The sequence below is a fragment of the Harpegnathos saltator genome, unplaced genomic scaffold, assembly GCF_003227715.2.
Source record: "Harpegnathos saltator strain DR-91 unplaced genomic scaffold, Hsal_v8.6 scaffold12, whole genome shotgun sequence".
Classification (NCBI taxonomy): domain Eukaryota; kingdom Metazoa; phylum Arthropoda; class Insecta; order Hymenoptera; family Formicidae; genus Harpegnathos; species Harpegnathos saltator.
In genome coordinates, this window is record NW_020229895.1 from 758,338 (window position 1) to 780,566 (window position 22,229).

The following is a 22,229-nucleotide window of genomic DNA, read 5'->3' on the forward strand; positions in this document are numbered from 1 at the left end:
TGCGTTCGTTGCCGTGTTGTAGTTTGAAGTTCGTCTCGTTGTGAATCTTGTGTTTGTGAGTTATCGTCGGGAATGCCGAAAGTGAATGGAAGGAAGTACGTTTTCGCCGACGAGAAATATCGCCTTGGATCATCAGCAGTCTCGAACCGTCACATGTTCCCGATTAATCGCAGTGGGATAAGTCACATTTTGATTCATGAACCGAGGCAAACTGAAAATAATAGTGCGCTTGCGATTTCTGACCTCTCCTGACTCGTATGTTTTATTTGTGACCAAACGAAACAGGAAATGACTGTTTAAACCGAAAGTATTTATCTCAGATGTGAGAAAGGAACGCATTTTTTTGAAGCTCTGAATTGCAAAATGTATATTTACATAATTTTGTGTGATACATATATCTACATTAGAATTTTAACTTATCTTAACTTATTGGTCTGTTCTTTGTAGCTGCACTGCTGAACTGATGCAATAAGCTAGAGTGAGAAAACCTTATATTTGTCTCACTTTAACTTATTGCACCAGTTTAACAGTACAGCTACAAAGGACAGACTAATTATTTCAAATGTGAGAAGTTATAACCTGAAACAATTTTGCTTTTTTAATACAGCGTTAGGAATGTAAGAGTTTAATTTAATTTGAACCGCCAATCAGTGGCAAGAATCTTTATTACTCATAACAATGATTTATGGACATAGCAATTTTACACAATACAAATCACCATTACGACTTTATTTTCTTCCGATCCAGTATCTAGGGAATGTTAGGTCTCTACTTGAAACGAAAATATTTCTATTGCCAACCATGTTATCTGTATCATGGCGTGAGCTCTGTTTGTGCGTGCTATATCAATTGTTTTAAAAATTGTGTAATGTACCACGTGTTATGTTAATTTGTTATTTCTGTCGAGTAATTTATTATTTCTTAGGTTTTATGTGTATGTGTATTTAAGAACAAGAATACTTGTTACGTTATTTAAGAACAAGAATACATGCTCGCACGACAGTTTTAACCGTTGATAATCGAAGTAAAGGTTAGGTTGTGAAAATGTAGGAATGTTCAACGTAAATATATATATATATATTTTTTTTATCGATAACGATTAAAGTGAAATTACTTGAGAAAATAAACAATCTTTGGTAATAATGGATTGCGCGGCGACACAAATATACGAGGAAGACAAGTGCACACAAAGTATTTCACAAACATTTGAGGAAGATGAATTAATTCAGGTTAGTTATTTTTCTCGATTTATGTTTCTTTTATTATCTAATTATGTTCTTCCACTGTATTATTTTTACATTGAATGTTATACTTAATATTATATGATATAGTCTATCTGCTTAATCCTTCGATATTATTTCAGGTTGGAGTATTAAGTATTGGTTCTACTGAACATGAAATTAAGAAAGGGACCACAAAAATTGGTAGGCTTAGTACCTGCGATATTTTCATCAATGAACCAGTAAGTACTTGGGTTATTTTTGTACTGAAGCTTAGATTATATTTATATTATAATTGATTACAATCTTTATAAAATAAAAATACAAAGAAATTCTTTTAAAAATATTAAATTTATGCACAAGTTAAAATTATCATTTTTATAATTATATGAATATATGTAAAAGGAATATTTCTAAATACAAACATCTGTTTTATCTAAAGTTCCATTTTTATGTTTATATTTTCTTGTTTGTAGGTTTTATTTTGTAATTTATTTTCATTTAAGTCAATTGAATCCCAAAATTCTCTTTCTCCGAAATTAGCATTACTATCCATATATATTTTAGTAGGATTAGCAAGATGCAGATATTGAAATTCTTTTTTTGAAGGATCTACTTGAGACCATTCTACACCAGCAACATTTGGTGTCCTAAAAATAACATGAGAAGAATTAAACAATATATTTATATCGCTTATTACTATGCTTTGTTGCTTAATGTTATAATTTAGTATTTTGTGCTCACCCATTTATAGCAAAAGATAACCACATATCGATTAAATGTTTCTGCATATTGTAATCATCTTGAGATATTGGATTCATCCAGAGGGTCTTCACTATAATAAAGACGTCATCGCCATGAGCGACTCCTATATATGAAAATATAAAATATGAAATAATAGCAAATATACAATAATAGCATATTTTCTCTGTTTTTTCAAAATAAATTCTAGTTTCTCATAATGTATCTTTTGAATTACTTCAAAGTTTTCTGTATTTGTACATGAATTCAATATTAATTGACATTGCTATTTCATAAAACATACCGTAATTGTCATTAGAATGGCTTAGAAAGTTAGCCAAGCTGTTTGTGCCTCTATATGAATAATAATAATACCAAACTGGCTTCTGATTTACTGCAGCTTGCGTTCTTGCAGCATTCTCACTGTCATACACAAAGAAGCGATCACTTGCTAGTTGTATTAGTTGCTTTAAGTTTGCCTTATCTACTGTTCCTGCTCCGAAATAATGTTCCCTGATGAGACGAGAGATTTCGATATGCTTTTCCTCAGGGACTGTATAATTAAAATCAAACAAAATGGGGCTGATATTATCCCAGTTGTCATTTAGATTCTTCAAAACATTCTCCTTATTATAAAACGCTGTAATAGTAATAAATAACATTAAAAAGATTTGTTTATGAATATTCGTTAACATTTTTATCAATAACGGGAGCAATATTACTGGCTATAGGATAAAGTCCTTCTTCGCTCACTGTACTTGTGATCCAAGGTACATCCTGTACATTCCCAGAGTTAATAATTTCTATAGGTGTTCTGTCAATAAAGCGTATGTCGCCAGCCTTTTCAACCACTGGCCCAAAAGGAGTGAAGGGAATGTTGTGGTATGGCTAAAATCATAGACCTGAGTTAAAATGTTACTATAAGTCGTCATGTCAAAGTTACAAAAAAAAAAAAAAAAAAAAAACACAGTTTCTGTCACAACGTTAGCTGGGCGATATTTTAAACAACGTATCATATCTCTGGTGTTAATAGTGGGGCATCCCATCATCTCACTTATTTGTTTGGCTTTGCTTAAAGATGCCTCAGTTTGCGACCAACAGTCGAATGCCGTACCGCTGATTGATATGCCCCCTATACGACATAAATTTACGCGAACGTAACGATAACTTTTACCAATCGCTCCTGTGCACTATACTATTGTCTTACACAAACCTACCTTGGAAGAGCCCCGCGCTCATCGGCGACAAGTAATGATAATGTACACTTGCACCACCAGCACTCATGCCGACTAGGGTCAGTTTTTGTGGATCACCACCGAACCATTCGATGTTGTCCGATACCCATTGTAGTGCCATACTCTGATCCTTTAAACCCATGTTGCCAGGTACTACTTCATCCTCTGTGCTGAGGAAACCTGTTATTTTTTCAATGTAGCTGTATAATAGTGTCGATGACACAGAAGGACGAACGAATTGTCGAGTTTACATTCATAACATTCATTGTAGAATCTTCCGGATTAAATATTCGTCTAATTGCTTCAATATTAATTTTTTGAATAAACTTGTTAGGAAGTATATAGAAAGTATATAGAAAGTATATAGAAAGTATATAGTAATATTTCTTATTACAATATTATGTACCGAATGGTCCCAAGCGATAGTTAATCGTGACAAATATGACGTCGTAATCCATAAGATAATCCGGGCCTGTGTCGCTGCCACTGCCAAATTGGAAGGCACCACCATGGATCCAGAAGAGTACTGGCATAGGTGCCTTAGGTGCTGTTTTTTCTCGTACTGGTACATAAATATTTAAGTATAGGCAGTCTTCGGATCCTATAATTTGAGCCCCGTCCGTCGCAATCGGAGTCAATTGGTGGCAGGGAGATCCCAAAGCGGTAGCTGATAGTTCTCCAATCCATGGTGGCAATACGCGAGGTGGCTGCGAGTAGAAACGTATTCGTAATGCATACGTGATACGTTTAATTAGGAAATTTTCTACAAAGCTATAATATTCAATGCAGAAATCACCCTCTAGTAATTGATCTATGAACGATGAGTAATATTAGCGCGAAGTATTGCGCTTTCTTCAAGTGTAAAACTGTATTATATCAGCGTATTTTTTATCAGTGATAAGACTCGTCTTATTTGAATATCATGGTGTTTCGATAAATATCTCTGAGATAGATCTCTGAGATAATTTATTTATAGAAACTGTTATTCCTACCGCTTCTTACCTGAAATCTTAATTTTCCAACTGGTGGATACGCGTAAGGTATTCCTTCGTACGCCTCATATTGTCTACCGTTCGGAGACGTTTTGTAGTAGCCTTTTAGTTTTCCTACGGGTGTTTTGACTCTCGGACTCGCTGCATCTAAATTTCCACGAACCACTAGAGCCAAACAAACCAATAAAGTGATCGACAATCTGATCGACATGGTTCTTACTCGATACGATGCCTTCCTCGCGACTTGTGCGACGAACTGAATCTTATCCTTCACGCCGCTTGTATAAATGTTCAATTATATGATTGTTATTATCTTGCATTCTATGTATGGGTGTAGATTAGATAACTGTCGTGACAAAGTATTATATAACCACCAACGAACTTCTCTAGGATAGTTTACATGTCCATGTACATTCGACAACAATGTGAGCCTTCCGTTTTTTCATGTCGAAGAGAAGTATATCATTGGATGATCAACTATGACGATTTAGCGTTCGTAAATATTTTCAATATAAAGATATACCTTCATTTGCAGTAAATATTTGGCGTTTTTACTCGTTTACACTGATATAATAATCTGTCGTATTTACAATCTGTTATGTTATCCTTAAGAGATCGTTTGATTTCAAATAAAAATAAATTTCAGATAAATATTTGTACAAATATAAGATATAAAACTACATTCTGTTATCGATATCTGAGCTTGTATTAAATAATTTTTAAGAATTGTTTTGATCAAGAAATGTAATGTTTTAAGAATTGATTATAATTAAAATTTGTCAACCTTGGCAAAATTTGTTTCTAATTTTTTTTTATATCTTCAAAATCATATGGATTATGTATATTACAGAATTGAATTGTGTCATTGCTTTTAATAAATTTTACATTTTTGCTGGACTTGGTGACTACGATATTATTATAAATGATGCGACAAATTTTATATTATGATCTGTGATTGAAATCAATTAAGCTTATCATTCTTATAAAATGAAATAATAAGGAAGATATCTGCTACTTGAAAAAAGTTGTTGGATTTATGTAAACAGGTGAACGACTAATACATTTTATTGAAGATAAAAATTTATCAGATATGTTACAAAAATATTTATGAAGTAAGATTTATAAAGTATAGATTTATGGAATATAAATTTTCACGTGCCAATTTGAGAAAGATTTAAAGCTCTTCTTTCTTGTTTCTCAACTTATTTTCATTGAAATTGATCGAATTCCAGAATTCTTTCTCTCCCAAGTTAGCGCAACTGTCCATGTTAATGTTAGTAGGACTAGCTATATGTAGATAATGAAACTCCTTAGTGGGATCCAATCTGGGCCATTCAACACCACCAACTTTCGGAACTCTGAGACAAATTTAGCAAATGAAGATTAGTGTTCTCACTTTATCACTTATTATTACGAACGATGCATTGTATATAGTCTTCCATGTTTACCCGTTTGTAGCGAATGACACCCAAATATCTATCAGGACTCGTTGCATATCGTTATCTTCCTTCTTCTTTGTCGGATCCATCCAGGGGGTATCTACTACGAGGAACACATCGTCGCCATGAGAAACACCTACGTGTAAAGATAAAAAAAATATGATGTATTAATTTCCAGATAGGATTCTTCTTCTTCAAGTCTAAATGTTTCGTGTATATAAGTGACTCCCTCAGACTTCTTTTAGATAATTCAAGATTAGATTTCATAAGGGCTTACCGTAATCTTTTATTTTTTTGCCAGCGAGAATGTTTGCCCAGCTATCCATACTCCTGTATGTATAATAATAATACCAGACTGGACTTCGATTTATTGTGGCCTGCATACGTGCAGCCTTTTCACTGTCTGCCACGAAGAAACGATCGCCTGCCATCTTTATTAATTCTTTGGTACTTGCTGCATTTATTGGTTTCGACCCGAAATAATGTCTCTTGATAGTACGAGCGATTTCGACATGCTTTTCTCTAGGAATGGTGTAATTAAAATCAAGAAAATCTGGAGCAATAACGTCCCATTTGTCGTTTAATTGTTTCAGATAAGATTTTTCGTAAATGAACTCTGCAATTACAAATAAACACGATGAAAATTGTATCTGTTACTCAATATATATCTGTCTTTCTCTCAATCTTGCGTGTTATTTTACCGGCCACAGGATAAAGTCCTTCTTCGCTTACTATACTTTTAATCCAAGGTACGTCTTGGACATCCCCACTGTTTATAATTTCAACGGGTTCCCTATCGAGGAAAGGAGCCTCACCAACTTTCTCGACTACCGCTCCAAAGGGGGAGAAGGGATTATAAAAGAATGTCTAAAATATTAGATCGTGTTAAAAACGTTCTTTGTTTACATTGTTGCTTATAAGACATTCTATAGTGAGATACTCACCATAAATTCACCAGCGGCGTCTACGATCGCGCGAGCCGGACGAGTTCTCAAGCAATCTACCATATCTTTCGTGTTGTCCGTGGAGCATCCTAATAACGCACCCAATTTTTTGGCTTTTCCCAAAGAATTCTCGGCTTGTGTCCAACAGTTTAACGCAGTACCGCTGACCGATATTCCTCCTACATAACGGGAATTCGCGTAGAGAAGAGAATTCAGTTTCCGCGATATAATCGCAACAGTATGATTTTTAACTTAGTAATTGTATTCTTATGAGGCATTATCTAGTAACGCATTACCCCGGAAGAGTCCCGCACTCATACGCGATAAATAGTGATAGTGTACGCTTGCACCACCAGCACTCATGCCGCATAATGTCACTTGTTTTGGATCTCCACCGAACCGCTGGATATTCTCCGACACCCAACGTAGTGCCATGTTTTGATCCTTCAAGCCCATATTTCCGGGAATTATCTCATCCTCTGTGCTGAGGAAACCTGATATTTTTCAAGATAACTTTAAGTATTGCTAAACAAGAAACGAATACATTGTCAAGATTACAACGTTCATTTATGAAATATTCCGTGTGTTGTGGGCTGAATATTACCCGCCTAGTTATTCTAATATCGATTTTTGTAACAAATATATCACAAGATCATATTAGCAATATTTCTTATGAACATCATGACGTTACGTACCTAATGGTCCTAAACGATAATTAATCGTGACAAATATGACGTCGTGATCCATGAGATATTTTGCGCCCATTAGCGTGCCGGTTCCAAATTGGAAGGCACCACCATGAATCCAGAAGAGTACCGGCAACAGGGTCTTGCTTCGAGTTTTTTCCCTTACCGGCACATAAACGTTTAAGTACAGACAATCTTCGGCGCCTTCGACTCTTTCCATAGGGTTGACTGGTATTTGGGTGCGTTGAATACACGCGGAACTGAGCTTTGTAGCTGGTAGTTCACCAACCCATGGTGTTACGCGTTGGGGAGGCTGTAAAAATTAGTGTAATCAGTTTAACACGTTGACTGCCACGTTGGTCACCTGTGACCGGAGATTGTTTCCTTGGTGGGACCATGGTGGTCATTAGTGACCGGAGTGCCTCAAATGTTCAAAATAATTGAAATGAATATCGTCAACTGAAAAAATTTGGAACGTTATAGCTAACTGGACAACATTATGAGAAAAGTGCACTATTCAACAATTAAAGATTTTAATTAAAACATTATATATTTTACAGAAATTAAATATTTTTCGAGATATACCGGGTGTTTCAGAGTGACCACCCGGGTCACTGGATTTTTTCGTTAATGCGACATTTTAGAGAAAAATATTTCAGACAAAAGTTATAGGGCTTCAAAGGATCTATTTATTGACGCTATGAATTTGATCTTGGGATAACCTTGAAAAATCCTGTCAAGATCAACATAAAAATCTTAAATAGAAACCGCGTTTTTTATTACACCATCCTTTTCCACTAATTAATTTGAACAACTTTTATCTAAAATATTTTTTCATTTGCCTAATACTTTTCTAGATATTGAAGGAGAACTTGATAACTTTTTCAATATTTAGCTTACGATATATTTCGCTAACTAGTTGTCGGAAGAAAAAGTGGTACTAGACTTTTTTGCTCTATTTAGTCTCAAGAATATATTGTTCCAATAGCGCCCTGAATTTTGTTAATTTGATGATTTTGAAATTTCCAAAAATCAGCAAGGTCAGCTGGACCTGTATGGCCAGCCGACGTTTAAGTGCGAATTTTTGCAAAACGGGACGAGCATCTAATTCGGCGTTCGAATATCTAAGCAATACATAAAAAACGAGTGTTTTGAGACCAATATTGTGAGAATACCTAATTTTTTAAGATAGATTCTCTCTTGTAACCTGGATCGCCAGCCGACGTTTAAGTGCGAATTTTTGTAAAAGGGACGAGCACCTAATTCTGCGTTTGAATATCTAAATAATGTATAAAAAAAACGAGTGTTTTGAGACCCATATCGTGAGAGCATCTAATTTTTTAAGACAGATCCTCTCTTGTCACCTGCATGGCCCGCCGATGTTTAAGTGCGAATTTTTGCAAAACGGGACGAGCACTTAATTCGGCGCTTGGGTATCTCGACAGTGCGTGAAGAGACGTTTAATTTGATACCATAGCCACGAGAGCACCTAATTTTATAATATAAGTTCTCTTTTGGACGGTCATCGTTGAAATGACATATTTATTTTGTTATAACTTTTGAACGGCGATATATTTTTAATATCCGTAAATTGTCTCTTGGAGCACTTAATTAGCACCTAATTTTAACATAATTTGTTTTCGATTTTACGTGTTGGTTGTACGTTTTTCTGATTTAGGGGGGGGGTCTAAGTTAACGTTAAGCTAGCCCCCCCATTATTTTATTTTTTTTCTGCCAAACCGCGCGAGCACCAAATTCGGGATTGTAGCACCTAATTAGCACTTAATTTTGCACCTATTAGATATTTTATTTTCGCTGTGGGGGGGGGCTAACTTAATGGAGGTAAAATTGGATGACCCGGGTGGTTTGAAACACCCGGTATACCATGTCACGTAGACATCGTAGCTAATTATTTTCTTACACATGTGGGAAAATATTAAAAAATAGTTATCTAAAGTAAGCGAGTGCATCCCGGGTCACCCGTGATCACCAGCAATATAAGCGCGCTATGAATACATGATCTTACATAATCACATTTCTCATTATTTATGATAAGTTAGCTCTAGAGATGTGCGAACTATTCGAATTCGAATCGAATCGAATTACATTAGATTCGATTCGAATCCGAATCCCTATGATTCGAATCTGAATAATTCGAAAATTTCGAATCGAAGATTCAATTATGAATCAAATATATTAACGTGCATTATATTTACATGCATCAGGTACAAAACGAGTCATCTGGGCCTGTATGTTTGAACCCTTAACTTGTAATTAATTCAACTTATAATTAATAACTTAATTATAAATTACTTTAAATATTTAAATATATATTTTACTTTAAGATGATATTACAATATCAATATCCCTTTTCATATTAAAATCTTCCATCATTATGTGCATGTTTAATAGTCATGTTAAATTTTTTAATGATTCGATTCGATTCGACATAAAAATTCTTGATTCGCACATCTCTAGTTTGCTCCCTCAAACACTAATGAGTAACAGTTGATCCTCTATAACGTCATGTCATTTAAAAATGATTCTGACAATGTTTGTTTACCTTAAATCTCAGTTCACCGACAGGTGGTAACGCGAAAGGAATTCCTTCGTACGCCTCGTATTGCCTACCATTTTGCGATGTTTTGTAGTAGCCCTTCAGTCCTCCTAAAGGAGTCTTGATTCTCGGGGCAGCCTCCTTTGCATCCGTGCAAACGCTTAGGCCAAGGCAAAGCAAGGCAATCAGTAATTTTATCAGCATATTTTCCGATAGATGCAACATTTCTCGTACGAAAAATACCGTAAACTGACGCTCGTTGTCATTGTGGATGTCTTTATATACCGCGATTTTCCGCGATTATATACCGCTATTTTCAATCGCGATATGTTACGAGGATAGCCCCAGAAGTATCTGACCTGATGTATAGATGGCAGTTGTTGTTTGAAAATAATGGCTATGGTAGGAAAGTACCAACCTTATAAAAGCTTAAGTTTGAAGTTTGACGACGCTACGTTGTTTAGTATTTGTTTGGTAGCCATCAATAGTGAGCACTCTCGGTGAATTTGGGGCCTCAGTCCAACCAATATCAAAGCGGAGCTAGATTCTACTCTGGGGGAGTCTGCTCCTTCGTTTACAACAGTAAAATATTGAGTGGCAGATTTTAAACGAGACCGTACGAGTTGCCAAGACGAACATCGCAGTGATCGATCAAATGAGGTGATCACGCCAGAAATGGTGAAGAAAATCCACAAAATGGTATTGGATGACCGTTGCGACTGAAAGTGCGCGAGTTAGCAGGCATTAAAAAAATGCCTTCCTCGCGACTTATGCGACGAACTGAATCTTAGGGCAAGAGCACAGGCTTTTGCATAACGCATAATACATAACGCATAAGTGAATAAACCAATTAGTTTTCTTCATTTCCCTCCTCAGGATAGAAATGAAGAACTCTGATTGGTTGATTCTCTTATGCGTTGTGTATTATGCAGAAGTCTGTGCTCTGGCCCTTATCCTTGATAAGCCGTTTGTATAAATGTTCAATTATATGATTGTTATTATCTCGCTCTATGGTGTATATTGTATGGGTGTAGATTAAATAAATGTCGTGACAAAGTATTATGTAACCAATCACGAACTTATCTAGGATGGTTTACATGTCCATGTACATTCGACAACAATGTGAGCCTTCCGTTTTTTCATGTCGAAAAGAAGTATATTATTGGATGATCAGCTATGATTTTTTTAGCGTATGTAAATATTTTCAATACTAAATACCTTCAATACTAAATACCTTCATATTGCATATATCTTCATTTGCAGTAAATATTTGGTGTTTTTATTCGTTTACACAGATATAATAATCTGTCGTATTTATAATCTGTTATATTATCCTTAAGAGATAGTTTGATTTCAAATAAAAAAAATTTTCAGATAAATATTTGTACAAATATAAGATATAAAACTACATTCTATTATCGACATCTGAACTTGTGTTAAATAATTTTTTGTTTTAAGAATTGATTATAATTAAAATTGTCAACTTTGGCAAAATTTGTTACTAATTTTTTTTTATATTTTCAAAATAATATGGATTATGTATATTACAGAATCGAATTGTCTCATTGCTTTTAATAAATTTTACATTTTTGCTGGACTTGGTGACTACGATATTATTATAAATGATGCGACAAATTTCATATTATGGTCTGTGATTGAAATCAATTAAGCTTATCATTTTTATAAAATGAAATAATAAGCAAGTTATCTGCTTCTTGAAAAAAGTTGTTGAATTTATATAAACAGGTGAACGACTAATGCATTTTACTGAAGATAAAAATTTATCAGATATGTTACAAAAATACTTATAAAGTAAGATTTATAAAGTATAGATTTATGGAATATACATTTTCATGTACCACTTTGAGAAAGATTTAAAACTTTTTTCTTGTCTCTGAACTTATTTTCATTGAAATTGATCGAATTCCAGAATTCTTTCTCTCCCAAATTAGCGCAACTGTCCATGCTAATGTTAGTAGGACTAGCTATATGCAGATAATGAAACTCCTTCTTAGTGGGATCCAATCCGGGCCATTCAACACCACCAACTTTCGGAACTCTGAGACAAATTTAGCAAATAAAGATTATTGTTCTCACTTTATCACTTATTATTACGAACGATGCATTGTATATAGTCTTCCATGTTTACCCGTTTGTAGCGAATGACACCCAAATATCTATCAGGACTCGTTGCATATCGCTATCTTCCTTCTTCTTTGTCGGATCCATCCAGGGGGTATCTACTATGAGGTACACATCGTCGCCATGAGAAACACCTACGTGTAAAAATAAAAAAAATATGATGTATTAATTTCCAGATAGGATTCTTCTTCTTCTTCAAGTCTAAATGTTTCGTGTATATAAGTGACTCCCTCAGACTTCTTTTAGATAATTCAAGATTAGATTTCATAAGGGCTTACCGTAATCTTTTATTTTTTTGCCAGCGAGAATGTTTGCCCAGCTATCCACACTCCTGTATGAATAATAATAATACCAGACTGGACTTCGATTTATTGTGGCCTGCATACGTGCAGCCTTTTCACTGTCTGCCACGAAGAAACGATCGCCTGCCATCTTTATTAATTCTTTGGTACTTGCTGCATTTATTGGTTTCGACCCGAAATAATGTCTCTTGATAGTACGAGCGATTTCGACATGCTTTTCTCTAGGAATGGTGTAATTAAAATCAAGAAAATCTGGAGCAATAACGTCCCACTTGTCGTTTAATTGTTTCAGATAAGATTCTTCGTAAATGAACTCTGCAATCACAAATAAACACGATGAAAATTGTATCTGTTACTCAATGTATATCTGTCTTTCTCTCAATCTTGCGTGTTATTTTACCGGCCACAGGATAAAGTCCTTCTTCGCTCACTATACTTTTAATCCAAGGTACGTCTTGGACATCCCCACTGTTTATAATTTCAACGGGTTCCCTATCGAGGAAAGGAGCCTCACCAACTTTCTCGACTACCGCTCCAAAGGGGGAGAAGGGATTGTAAAAGAATGTCTAAAATATTAGATCGTGTTAAAAACGTTCTTTGTTTACATTGTTGCTCATAAGATATTCTATAGTGAGAAACTCACCATAAATTCACCAGCGGCGTCTACGATCGCGCGAGCCGGACGAGTTCTCAAGCAATCTACCATATCTTTCGTGTTGTCCGTGGAGCATTTTAATAACGCACCCAATTTTTTGGCTTTTCCCAAAGAATTCTCGGCTTGTGCCCAACAGTTTAACGCAGTACCGCTGACCGATATTCCTCCTACATAATGGGAATTCGCGTAGAGAAGAGAATTTAGTTTCCGCGATATGATTGCGACAGTATGATTTTTAACTTAGTAATCGTTTTCTTATGCCGCATTATCTAACAACGCATTACCTCGGAAGAGTCCCGCGCTCATACGCGATAAATAGTGATAGTGTACGCTTGCACCACCAGCACTCATGCCGCATAATGTCACTTGTTTAGGATCTCCACCGAACCGCTGGATATTCTCCGATACCCAACGTAATGCCATGTTTTGATCCTTCAAGCCCATATTTCCAGGAATTATCTCATCCTCTGTGCTGAGGAAACCTGATGTTTTTCAAGATAACTTTAAGTATTGCTAAACGATAAATGAATACATTGTCGAGATTACAACGTTCATTTATGAAATATTCCGTGTGTTGTGGGCTGAATATTATCCGCCTAGTTATTCTTATATCGATTTTTGTAACAAATGTATCACAAGATCATATTAGCAATATTTCTTATGAACATCATGACGTTACGTACCTAATGGTCCTAAACGATAATTAATCGTGACAAATATGACGTCGTGATCCATGAGATATTTTGCGCCCATCAGCGTGCCGGTTCCAAATTGGAAGGCACCACCATGAATCCAGAAGAGTACCGGCAACAGGGTCTTGCTTCGAGTTTTTTCCCTTACCGGCACGTAAACGTTTAAATACAGACAATCTTCGGCGCCTTCGACTCTTTCCATAGGGTTGACTGGTATTTGGGTGCGTTGAATACACGCGGAACTGAGCTTTGTAGCTGATAGTTCACCAACCCATGGTGTTACGCGTTGGGGAGGCTGTAAAAATCAGTGTAATCAGTTTAACACGTTGACTGCCACGTTGGTCACCTGTGACCGGTGATTGTTTCCTTGGTGGGACCATGGTGGTCATTAGTGACCGGAGTGCCTCAAATGTTCAAAATAATCGAAATGAATATCGTCAACTGAAAAAATTTGGAACGTTATAGCTAACTGGACAACATTATGAGAAAAGTGCACTATTCAACAATTAAAGATTTTAATTAAAACATTATATATTTTACAGAAATTAAATATTTTTCGAGATATACCGGGTGTTTCAGAGTGACCACCCGAGTCACTGGATCTTGACAGGACTTTTCAAGGTTATCCCAAGATCAAATTCATAGCGTTAGTAAATAGATCCTTTGAAGTCCTACAACTTTTGTCTGAAATATTTTTCTCTAAAATGTCGCGTTAACGAAAAAATCGGATGACCTGGGTGGTCTGAAACACCCGTTATACCATGTCACGTAGACATCGTAGCTAATTATTTTCTTACACTTATGGGAAAATATTAAACAATAGTTATTTAAAATAACCGAGTACATCACGGGGTCACCCGTGATCACCAGCAAGATAAGCGCACTATGAATGCACGATCTTATATAATGACGTTTCTCATTATTTATGATGATGATAAGTTAGCTCCCTCAAACATTAATGAGTAATAGTTGATCCTCTATAACGTCATGTCATTTAAAAATGATTCTGACAATGTTTGTTTACCTTAAATCTCAGTTCACTGACAGGTGGTAACGCGAAAGGAATTCCTTCGTACGCTTCGTACTGTCTACCACTTTGCGATGTTTTGTAGTAGCCTTTCAGCCCTCCTAAAGGAGTCTTGATTCTCGGGGCAGCCCCCTTTGCATCCGTGCAAACGCTTAGGCCAAGGCAAAGCAAGGCAATCAGTAATTTTATCAGCATATTTTCCGATAGATGCAACATTTCTCGTACGAAAAATACCGTAAACTGACGCTCGTCGTCATTGTGGATGTCTTTATATTCCGCGATATGTAATTTTCAATCACGATATGTTATGTACATATTTTATGATGTAAAGATTATACATGTGTGATGAGGACGTAATCTCGATTTATTTTTGCATAAATTAATTTTTTTTTCTCTTCTCGGAGAATTAGCTTGACGAAGATTATCATCAGAATAATCAACAGTCATAGCTGCGATCGTGAGAAGTCTGAAGAAGTTTTAATGAGAAAATTAAATAGTTTCAGAGATGCTTATGCTATACAAAAGTTTGATAATTAATGCTGAGCCGAGGCAAAATTTCAAAATAGGCAAAATAAGATGATAGTTAGATGGATCCTGGTATCGCTTATTTGCATCTTGCAATGATTACTTTTATGGATATATAGAATATATTAGATAAAAATTAGCTTGTATTAATATGCCTGTATTAATGTGAATTTTAATTTTTTTTAGACGGTATCAAAATTACATGCAGAGATCGAAGTTCTTACGGGGGAAACATGGATCTGCGATTTACTGTCTTCTAACAAGACGAAGCTTAATAATGTAACATGCTGTATACTTATTTACTTTTTATTATTAACAGTATCCAGCCGTTTGCCCGCTCCGTTAAACTTTCTCTTTCTACTAGCATTCGCTCCGTTAACTCACCATTCTAATTTGAAGGACTAATAATATCAGAATTAATTGCTATTTAATTGCTCTAAAGAAATAGAGCGACTAGAGATTGAAAGTATTTATTTTTTCCGGAAATACCCAAATGGTATACTTTATGCACAGTAATAAGAGACATTGGAAAATCATATTTATTTCGGGTTTATTGCCCGACTTTGCAAAAAGTTGTGCAAAAAGCATGGGATCATGATGGCACTGATCTAACAATATCCTTTTACGAAAATGTGATGTTAAACAAGAAAATACGTTTCTTCTTTTTGTTTTTTTTTCTTATAAGAAAATAAAGCTATTTCATAAGATATTCCAAGCCCATTAAAATCGATAAAGATATTTATGTATGTTTCCTTATCAGAGAATTTTGCAGACTTGAAATTGCTCTTATAAAAAAAACAATTACTTGGTTAGTTTAATCCATTTTATTTGACGATATACTTTTTATATGTACAGTCAGTACTACGACCGGAACGTTTATACGAATTGAAAGATGGAAATGTCCTTGAGTTCGGTAAAGTGCGTGCCGTTTATCGCACTTATCGCCCAACAAACGACGTAGTGATACCGGAAACACCCGCACCAACACGTGAAAAAGTTACTGGAGCAATAATTCCTAACACTCCGGATTCGTCTGTCGTAAGTATTTTTCTTTCCTTACATAAAATTAATTTAACGTCACGATTGCGTGCAATCGTGTTACAATGTTTAATGTTTTTAGAACAATTCATCTACCGCGAACGATGATGGTTCTATTATTCTCGGGACACAAGCAGATGAAAGCTGCGTCTTCCGACGGCCACAGCTTCCAGATCAACGTCAATCTACAAGCGCAGACAAACAAAATATATCCCGCGACGACTTTGCGAATGAGAGTGATTCGCAGATTGATATGCAATTACACCTGTCTGTTAATGATAGCAACAGCACCGAAAGGATTAGCATATTCAATGTGGAGCCTCAGAAGGACGAGGAAGGTCGCATACCAATGACGTCAAACTCTATCCATGATATGGAGACGCAAAGTGTTCCTGTGGACGCGTTAAAACAAGAAGTCGAAGCGAATGCCACAGCTAAGAAGCAGTTGGCAAGAGCTGATTTCAGCAGTGAAGTAACTGGTAATTCAGCGATAAATATCAGTGATATGGAAACGCAAAATTATACGAACGATAACGAGCAACAGCGTAGCGAGAAGAGCGAAATTAACATTCCGAATACAACAGCAAAAAGACCCACGATGAATGTGCATGATCTAGAGACGCAGAATTATACTGTTGACACCGCTCAAAATACTCGAGATACAAACGCGAAGAAATCCATGATGAACATACACGATCTAGAAACGCAAAATTACAATGTTGACACTAAAAATAAGACTGAGATTCGGAATAATAAGAACAAAGCTCTGACTGCGATTGTGAATCAAGCGTCGAGCGTTGAACCTGATATTCACGATATAGAAACTCAGAAACCTTCCAACAATGACCGCACTGGCGAAGATATATGCGACATGGAGACGCAGTTTGAGTTGGACGACGTTACAAATGAGTTTAATAGCCGCGCTGTTAAAAACAAGGACAAGAATAATGATATGCTGTTGTTAAGAGCGGAACAAGTTTCCAAGAGCGGAACGAATTGCGACAACAAAACAAAGTCGCCGTCGGTTAGATCCAGCACTCCGGGATCCTTGAATTTATCTTCGCCGGGAATCGACGAAGATTGTCCGTCGTCTCCGTTGGACCAAAGCGCTCATTTGCTCGAGACGTCGGAGTTATTGGAGTACTTCGGCGATGGGATCGACAAATCGGAAGAAATGCAAAAATGCAACACGTCCACGCCGAAACCGACGTGCTCGAAAACGTTATCGAAGAAAGGTCACTCAGGGGACACGGCAAGTGTGCCGGATAATGAAAACAGGGAGGATAACATCTATGACATTCCCACTCAGTGCATCAGTCGCAAGTTGAGAAGCTCTTCGTCGGATGACTTTGAGACCGACAAAGAGAAAAATGCGACTGCGGGGCGCAAAGTTTCGAAGAAAGGACGCCGCGAGAGGTCTCAGTCGAAGCAACAAATCAACGACGACTCGGAAACGGACGCGGAGGAATATCTGGAGGAATTTGCCAAGAAGCAGGGCGGATCTTCGGAAATTCCGAGCAAGTCGCACGATGAGAACGTGGAAAATAGAGATTTGGCACAAGTAGATCCGAACACAAGTGTCGATTCCGACGATATGTTTGATATGCTTACGCAACGACCGGATAATCATTCCATCGAGAATACATCGGACTCGCCAATGAAACAGCAAACGAAAACCAATCGAACTGATGCAATTATCGACGACATGGCGCCAACGCAGAAAAATAAGGACAAGCGCGATCGGGACGATTTATCCGACGTACCATCAGCAGATATCGACGACACAGCGCCAACTCAACTCATCTTGCCGCGCAAAGTTTCTCCAAAAGCTGCGATTGGTCCAAAGGATTCTTCGCGGAAAAGCGGTCCAGATGACGTGGACAATAAGGAGGCGCCTACGCAGATTGTACATGCGAATTCCAATGTATCGGGATCAAGTGATAGTCGCACGCCGCTAAATGATTGCGAGAATATAGATTACGAGACGGCGTCCACTCAAGTAATTGGCGAAGTTACCGAAAAGAGGAATTCAACGACTTCCGATCACGCGAAAGTTGCCAAATCTTCCAAGGTGGATTTACATGACACTTTAGAACGGAATCTCGAAGAAATGTTCGACGATGTAAATAATGATAGCATTCATGAGCCTCAGCTGATGTCAACTCAGTGTTTGGAAGATATTCTGCAGTCTTCGCAATGTAACGACGAGATGCTTTCTGATAAAAGTACCGTCGACGACAATACATCCACGAATAGTGTGCCGCAGGTAAAGTCGGGGAAGAAGAGCGATCATCTCTCACACAACGTAAAAAACAGCGAAACAAACGGTAAAGGTGAAACAGACGAGACAGATTCACAAAATTCAGATATATCTTTGGCTGCTCTCACTGCAAAACGGCAGGAAAATATCATGAAAGATACGAGGGAGTTTATAGATGCCATGCAAAACATAATAACTTCTTGTCAACTTTCTATAACCCCAAGGAAATCTAAAACGAAGATCAAGAAGATTGAATTTAGCCCAGTTGTAAAATTCGACAGAAAACAAAAGGAAACTGCGAGATCTAAAAGAAGTAAATCCGATGCAACGACGAAAGATGCGATCGATGATGTCGCGAGCAAAAGCATCTCAGGCGAGGAAAACAAACGATCGAAAGGTCGGAAGAGAGAAACCGTTGGAAGGAAAAAATCAGTGAAACGGAAAGATGGGACTGCATCGAAAACGAGCAAACAAAGATCTCCGCAAGGAGATTCATGCAACGATGAAGTCAATCGTACAAAAACCGTTGGAAGGAAAAAATCAGTGGGGCGGAAAAATAGGACTGCATCGAAAACGAGCGAACAAAGATCTCCGCAAGGAGATTCATGCAACGATGAAGTCAATCATACAGAAGAAGAAAACTTGACGAACGATCTCGACATTTGCGCACCTTCTTCATCAAGAAATAAATATCGAGACGATGACCTCCTAACACGCCTGCCCGACGTCAGGATATCGGGGACGCTTTCAAATCCACCGAGTCCTTGCTCGTCAACGTCGATCATGCACGGTGCCGTGTCTAAACCAGATGATGCAACAGGTAAGAAGAACTTTGTAAGGCCACAAAGTAAACAAAAATCGGCGCAAACGCCGATGACATTGCACGAAAGTGACGATGACATCCTAACACGCCTGCCTGCCGTTAGGATATCGGGAACGCCCTCAAATCCACCGAGTCCTTGTCCGTTGACGTCGATCATGCACGATCATGCTATGTCTAAGCCAGATGATGCAGCAGATAAGGAGAAAGAAAGGCCACAAAGCAAACGCGAAATTCATGAAAAACAGCAAACCTCATCTCGTCGGAGAAACCGTACCGAAAATCTGAGTGCTACAAATAAGTCACCGCTATTATCGCATGATAATCGCTCCAAAGCTGTCAATCCTAAGAGAAGTAACAGAATAGCTGACACAATGTTAGAAGTTACGAACGACTCTGAGGACTCGGACAGTTCAACGAGTTACAAAAGATTCAAACAAATGGCAGACAGAATGTTAAACAGCGAGCAGGATCACTTGGATAAGCAAGACAAACTCTCCATATCTCGTAAGAAGAAAGGTACCGGTTCTTCACTCAACGTTCCCAAAAATTCGAAGCAAAGTGCTGATTCGAACGAGTCAGAAGGCCTTGCACGAAGCACTAGAAGAGCAGCGCGTTACACGAATAGACAGGACAACGAGAACGCTCAACCGATGGAAGAAGCTCACACGATGGACGTAATTGATAAATCTACGAAAGCAAAAACGAGGTCCACAGCAGCCAACAGAAAGAGAGGTCTTAACATAATGGGCGAGAATACAGAGCTCAGTTCCGAGGTTAATTTGAAGAGACGTAAAGCAGACCAAGCAGTCATCGAGGAATGTCCGGTTTCTAGACGTTCCAAAAGAATTACGGCAAAAACGACTGCAGGTGTACAGTCGTCAAATATGCCTGAAGATACCGCGAAAGCTGGCTTACGCAAACGTTCCCCGGAGATTGTAAAATCAAAGCTTTCCGAAAATGATCCCGAGAAAGTTCAGATCGCGGCGAGAAGGACTCAGAAAGTCTCCTTCTCAATAGGCTCAACAACAGACGAAAATATCGATGTCGCGAAAATCAGCGTTAGTACACGAAGTAGACGTAAGATAAACGCTGGAAAAACCACGACAAACGTTAACGATATAGTGAGCGAGAACACCAATGAGCAAGCAAAATCGAAGATCGAGAAAATAAATATGATATCTCGGTTACGAGATAAGATGCTACAGATTACGGTTAATCCCATAGACGACGAATCAGCAGAGGTAGAGATGTTCATGACGAGGAAAGTCTCGAGCAATGTGCAGGATAAAAATTCGTCGATCAGAGAGGGGAGCGCTGTCAGGACATTGCGAAGCAGATTGAACAACGAAAGCAGGAAACGTGTTGTTGACACGAGTACGACAACTGATTCCTGCGCTGAGATTGAAAGAAGCGTGTCGCCCGGTACGAGCGATCACGAGAGCGCGCAGCCTGACAGTATCATCCCAACGAAAGATAAACGTGGAAAACGCGCTAAAAGCGCTGCCCATCCGTTGCAAGAGACGCAAAGGCCGGATAAGAAGAAGGAAGTAATTAAGAAACCTCTTCGTGTTGATAGATACCCGACAAATTTGACTAACGACATCGTCACGAAGAGTTCAGTGAGTGATCCTCGAAGTCAAAACAGTTTGGAGACCAACGTTTCGCCGAGAATCAGAATTTCGAGATCAAAGATCGCAGAGAAAGCAGAGAAGATCGAGATGAAGGAAAGTACACGCAGATCAAGAGCCGCGGACGCTAATGTTTCTTTGACATTAAACACAAGCGTAGATTCGGCTCTTCGCACTTCCACGCCTTTCAAAACACGCAGAAGTTCATCGGCGATGAATATTTCCTCACCGTCCGCAGCGAGACATAGAATTCTGTTTACCGGCATAGCGGAAGACAAGTACAGTAAAATTGTCAAGATGTTAGGTGAGTGATGCGATCTGTTCGACATGACAACATGGGGATTATCATTTTGTACTAATGAAATTAATTGACGAATGCGTGCATCGGTAAATGTGTGTATATATTTCTCGTAACTTTGGCTGCTCAAACTTTAGCTTTGGACAACAAATCCGTGGGGAAATTAACGTCTAGCGGTCGAAGTTTTAAATTTCGACTGCTAGACAGAAAATTCGCAGCATCAGATGGATCACTGCTTGTCTTGTTATCGATGACTTTTACTTTACAGGTGGATGCAAGATGGAAAGCGTGAATATGTGCACCATCTTGGTCACCGATAAAGTTCGCAGGACGTACAAATTCTTGTGTGCACTAGGAAAGGGTATACCCATAGTGTCGATCGATTGGCTACACGAAAGTGAATCTGCTGCACAATTTTTAGATTGGGAGAATTACATATTGAAGGATCCAGCAGCGGAAGCCAGATTCGGATTCAGATTGAGGAAGAGTCTTGATAAAGCTAAGGAAAAAGGATTATTGGTTGGTTACACGATTGTATTAACGCCGAACATCGCGCCGCCACCTTTGGAAGAATTAAAGGGCAAGTTTTCTTTACTACATTTTCTTTACTACATTGTACAAAATTGAAATTTAGCACATTGGTAATTGGATTTCTTTCCTTGTAGATATGATAACGTCTTGCGGAGGTAAAGCTCTATTACGTCCACCTGCCAGGTGGCCGGAAAAAGCGATGATAATATCTTGCAAGGAAGATTTGCTAAACGCGAAAAAGTACCTTGCAAAAGCGCCCAAAACTGTTACTGTACAATCTACGGAATTTATTTTAACTGGTATTTTAAGGCAGGAGATAGATCATAATAAATATAAATTAATATAACTTTCTTTTTTACAACAATGTACAATTTAATACTGTCAATATTCTGTAATCTGGCTATATTTTAAGAATTACTTATATATCAATAACTGTATTAGCACTCAAACTTTCCTGTCACACTCAGAGAAACATCTTTGGTCTTGCATGGTTA

The 22,229-nt window shown here is 37.6% G+C and overlaps 4 protein-coding genes across 4 annotated transcripts; 1 reads left to right on the forward strand and 3 right to left on the reverse strand.

The window, feature by feature from the left end:
• Positions 1–936: 936 nt before the first annotated feature.
• Positions 937–22,081, forward strand: mu2 (mutator 2). The gene is made up of 7 exons (XM_011139685.3): positions 937–1,229; positions 1,364–1,462; positions 15,344–15,436; positions 16,013–16,195; positions 16,278–21,210; positions 21,473–21,784; positions 21,870–22,081. Exons 1-7 carry the CDS (start codon positions 1,143–1,145, stop codon positions 22,079–22,081), a joined length of 5,919 nt encoding a protein of 1,972 aa, XP_011137987.2. The 5' UTR covers positions 937–1,142.
• Positions 1,642–4,554, reverse strand: LOC105182338 (venom carboxylesterase-6). Its single transcript, XM_025305340.1, has 8 exons — positions 4,199–4,554; positions 3,603–3,903; positions 3,179–3,376; positions 2,905–3,093; positions 2,684–2,839; positions 2,266–2,601; positions 1,965–2,088; positions 1,642–1,870 (listed from the first exon to the last, which is right to left on the reverse strand). Exons 1-8 carry the CDS (start codon positions 4,397–4,399, stop codon positions 1,657–1,659), a joined length of 1,719 nt encoding a protein of 572 aa, XP_025161125.1. The 5' UTR covers positions 4,400–4,554; the 3' UTR covers positions 1,642–1,656.
• On the reverse strand, positions 5,222–10,169 carry LOC105182337 (venom carboxylesterase-6). Its single transcript, XM_025305326.1, has 8 exons — positions 9,821–10,169; positions 7,267–7,570; positions 6,868–7,065; positions 6,572–6,750; positions 6,329–6,494; positions 5,905–6,243; positions 5,637–5,763; positions 5,222–5,546 (listed from the first exon to the last, which is right to left on the reverse strand). The coding sequence occupies exons 1-8, from the start codon at positions 10,037–10,039 to the stop codon at positions 5,363–5,365; spliced, it is 1,716 nt and encodes a 571-aa protein (XP_025161111.1). The 5' UTR covers positions 10,040–10,169; the 3' UTR covers positions 5,222–5,362.
• On the reverse strand, positions 11,562–14,889 carry LOC112590013 (venom carboxylesterase-6-like). The gene is made up of 8 exons (XM_025305321.1): positions 14,630–14,889; positions 13,597–13,900; positions 13,198–13,395; positions 12,902–13,080; positions 12,659–12,824; positions 12,235–12,573; positions 11,964–12,090; positions 11,562–11,873 (listed from the first exon to the last, which is right to left on the reverse strand). The coding sequence occupies exons 1-8, from the start codon at positions 14,846–14,848 to the stop codon at positions 11,666–11,668; spliced, it is 1,740 nt and encodes a 579-aa protein (XP_025161106.1). The 5' UTR covers positions 14,849–14,889; the 3' UTR covers positions 11,562–11,665.
• Positions 22,082–22,229: the final 148 nt, after the last annotated feature.